Source organism: Myotis davidii, unplaced genomic scaffold (assembly GCF_000327345.1).
Source record: "Myotis davidii unplaced genomic scaffold, ASM32734v1 scaffold161, whole genome shotgun sequence".
NCBI classification, from domain to species: Eukaryota; Metazoa; Chordata; class Mammalia; order Chiroptera; family Vespertilionidae; genus Myotis; species Myotis davidii.
The window spans coordinates 1,855,376-1,859,372 of NW_006291567.1; the positions used below are offsets into that span (position 1 = coordinate 1,855,376).

Below are 3,997 nucleotides of genomic sequence, written 5' to 3' on the forward strand. Positions count from 1 at the left end.
AGTCCTCCACCAACAGTCCCAGCAGCCTGCCTGGTGTGTGTGTGGATTTTGTGTCACCTTGAAGGAGGCTCCGGCCTTTCTCTGCTCCTCTCCTGGTAGGAGCAGCGGGACTCCAGTGCTGAGGTCAGAGGAGCCGCCTTCCAGCCCCTAGGCCGCTTCTCAGAGTCGGAAGTTGGGCAATCGGCCTCTGCCTAGGACAGGACCTCTGCACCCCCAGGGTGCATAAACACACGGGCTTCCATCAGGCCCCACTGATCCCGGCTGTGAGGCCTTCTGGCTCTGCTGATCCAGGAGCTGTGAGGCCTCGGGGCTCCACTGATCCTGAGAGGGAAGCCTCCTGCTTGGCTGGCTTCCAGCTGTTTGGCTTCGCTCCACCACTTGGAGCCTAGTTATGCAAATTAACTGCCATCTTGTTTGGTGGTTAATTTGCATATCACCCTGATTAGCCAATGGGAAGTGTAGCAAAGGTACGGTCAATTACCCTTTTGTCTTTTATTAGATAGGATTTGTCCTAAGGCAAGGTGGAGGTAATACACTTCAAAGGGTAAGATTTCAAAGGGTACAGAAGCATTGTCAGTTTGGGGAATAGCCTATGGCCGTTCAGATGTTTAGCCAGTAGGAGGTAATAGCATGTAGATTGAGATGCCTTTTAGCTGTCTGGCAGCCAAGCAATAATCCCTTTTCAGGTTTGGGGAAATGCCTTCAGCCATTCCCAACACGTGACTACATGTGTGACTCAACCCTGTTGAGTCCCCAAGTTTCATCAACCTTTTGAAACTCTTGACATTATGACATGCTGGAATTTGTCTTCGACAAATGTCTTTAAGTTTAGTATCTATGTTTTCTTCTCTGCAATTTATTGTTTCAGATCTTATATTTAGGTTTCTGTTCCATTCTGAATTCATTTTTGTACATGGGGACAAACTGTGGTCCAGTTCATTCTTTTGCATGTTGCTTTCCAATTTTCCCAGCACCATTTATTGAAGAGGCTTTCATTTCCCCATTGTACATTTTTTAGCTCCTTTGTCAAAAATTATTTACCCATATACATGTGGTTTTATTTCTGGGCTCTCAATTCTGTTCCATTAGTCTGTATGTCTGTTTTTCTGCCAATACCATGCTTTATCATTGCTCTGTAGTATGATTTGAAGTCAGGTAGTGTGATACCTCTGGCTTCATTCTTTTCTCAGGATTGCTTTGGCTATTTGGGATCTTTTGTGGTTCCATACAAATCTGATGACTTTTTATTCTCTTTCTTTAAAAAATGACATTGGGATTTTGATAGGGGTTGCATGAAATCTGATTATTGCTTTGGGTAATAGAGCCATTTTAATTATGTTAATTCTTCCAATTCATGAATCTGGAATATCTTTCCATTTTATTGTGTCTTTTTCAATCTCTTAATAATGCCATGTAGTTTTCAGTAAATAGGTGCTTTACATTCTTTATTAAGTTTATTCCTAAGTATTTTATTCTTTTTGTTGCAATTGCAAAAGGAATGTATTTATTTTTTCTTTTGTTTCCCTTGTCTAAGGATGTATATCAGAAAAAATATTACCAAGACCAATGTCAAAGAGTTTACTGCCTATGTTTTCTTCTAGGAGTTTTATGGCTTTGTGTCTTATATTTAAGTCTTTAATCCATTTTTAGTTTATTCTTGTATGTGGTTTAAGAAAGTGGCCTAGTTTCATTTTTTTTGTACTGTCCAGTTTTCTCAACACCTTTTGTTAAATAGACAGTCTTTACCACATTGTATATTCTTGCCTCCTTTGTCATAGATTAATTGACCATATTAGGCTTGAGTTTACTAGTATTTCTGGACTCTCTATTCTAACATGACCAGTCTTGAAAAAATGTCTATACTGTGTGTACAGTTAAAAGGTGAAAATAGTCATCTATGTTTGTCATGTTATATAATGTGGGAATGTATAATGAATTGTTTTGTAGTTTTTATTATAATCAGTTTGGGCACAATGCTAGAAAATTGCATAAGCATTTGGATTATATCTTTCTAGTTTTAATATATTTACATAAATATAAAAATATATTCAGATACATATTCTAGGTAGAATAAGTGATCACTGATATTAACTGTATTTAGGTTCTCTAGAGTGAGTTATGACTTGTGGGATATTGTAGTTGAATATATATTTATGTTTTTGTTAACTAATTTAATTGTTATTTCTGTATTCGCATTTTTTCTCAAGTGTGTGTTTATATAAATAAACATGGAGACTGTGGCCCTTACCTGGATCAGAATAAAATCCAGCAGTTGCCTGACCACTTTGGCCCGGGCCCTGTGAATGTGGTGCTCCGGCGTACTGTGCAGGCTTGTGTGGATTGTGGCATTGACAGTAAGGCTGTTTTTGGATTCCTTAAGGCAGATAATCGTGGAGGAGAAGTAATAACTGGTATGCTCATCTAATTCTTTATTCAGATTTTTTTCCTAATTTGATTTTCAGAGGGCAAAGATTTTATAATATGTAGATTATTTTACAATATTTCTATTCTTTTAACTGTTTATAATATTAGAATATTTATTATATTGATATATTAGAATATAGTAGTTACATGTTTATAGACTTGTAACCCAGTTTAACTTTACTTTTGAAATATACAATGTCAGAGTAATACTGTAACATGAGACAAAAGGTACAGATATTTTTTCTTTTACATGCTTTGTTAAGCTCATGTACAAAGTACCTTAATGATAATAAATTTTAATTTTTTTTAGAAAACAGACTGATTTATAAGAAGCTCTAAATAAAAATGTAACTCAAGAAGTGATTCAGAGATAATTACACAGCTTTCATGATTTTGGGTCAGATACTGTGACATTTGTACACATGCAATGTTTGAAATAGTAGAAAGTGTTATAGATCAGTGAGTGGGTTTCTGTTGTTTATTTTATGAATATTTTTAAATGAGAATGATTTCACAAATATAAGTTGTTATGTTTTAATGGGAGGAACTTTTATAATTTAAGGTTATTCCTTCGTAAATTATAAAACCCCCACAAATTAGAGTTATATTACATTTCCTAAATGTAATATGATGGCTTTTTTTGGATAATCATTCTAGTTCTCATCTTTCTGTGATATAATTCTAATACATATGTTTTCTTGTAATAGCCACCTTTGATGGGGAAACTCATTCCATCCAGCTCCCTCCAGTGAACAGTGCATCATTTGCTCTTCGCTTTCTTGAAAACTTGTGCCATAGCATGCAATGTGATAACCTTTTGAGTAGTCAGCCTTTTAGTGCTTGCAGAGGTAATATTCTTAGTACCGCAGAGGATGATAAAAATAAACCAGGTAAGAGAAAATGTAAAATTTTATAATGTGCTTTTGTTTTATATTACAAATTATAATTAACTCAAGAATCTTGTTTAATGCAGTTTTTCCTTGTGTCCTTCTCAGAGTAAACATTTAATCTACAATGGTAATTAGACATGTATAATATACTAGAGGCCTGTTGCATGAAAATTCATGCACTCGGGGGTGTGGGGTCCCTCAGCCTGGCTTGCACTCTCTCGCAGTCCAGGACCCCTCGGGGGATGTCCACCTGCCAGCTTAGGCCCGCTCCCTGGGGGATCAGGCCTAAGCTGGCAGTCAGACATCCCTCTGGCAGCCCAGGAGCCCTTGGAGGATGTATTACTGCCATCAGTTGTACATCTTTAGTGCTGCTGAGGAGGTGGGAGAGGCTCCTGCCACCTCCGCTGCTGTTCTTGCAGCTGTCAGCCCCGCTCACGGCTGAGCAGAGCTCCCCCTGTGGAAGTGCACTGACCACCAGGGGGCAGCTCTCGCGTTGATTGTCTGCTCCCTGGTGGTCATTGTACATCATAGTGACTGGTTGTTCCAGTCATTCTGATTGTTTTACCGATTAGGGTCAATTTGCATATTAACCGCAGTCCCAACAACAACAACAAAAATCACAGACATTCCAGAAAATGGGTATCTTAAGCCAGCCAAAGGAATGACATTTCAATTCTTTGACT

The 3,997-nt window shown here is 37.9% G+C and overlaps 1 protein-coding gene across 6 annotated transcripts in view; it reads left to right on the forward strand.

Annotated features, from left to right (window-relative positions):
* The window catches only part of SCML2 (sex comb on midleg-like 2 (Drosophila)), an 82,110-nt gene that overhangs the window by 55,408 nt on the left and 22,705 nt on the right, over nt 1-3,997 (forward strand). For all 6 annotated transcript variants that reach the window (XM_015564885.1, XM_015564888.1, XM_015564887.1 and 3 more), the window contains exons 10-11: nt 2,208-2,411; nt 3,132-3,314. In XM_015564885.1, coding sequence (XP_015420371.1) covers nt 2,208-2,411; nt 3,132-3,314 — 387 coding nt within the window. The remainder of the gene's footprint in view (nt 1-2,207; nt 2,412-3,131; nt 3,315-3,997) is intronic.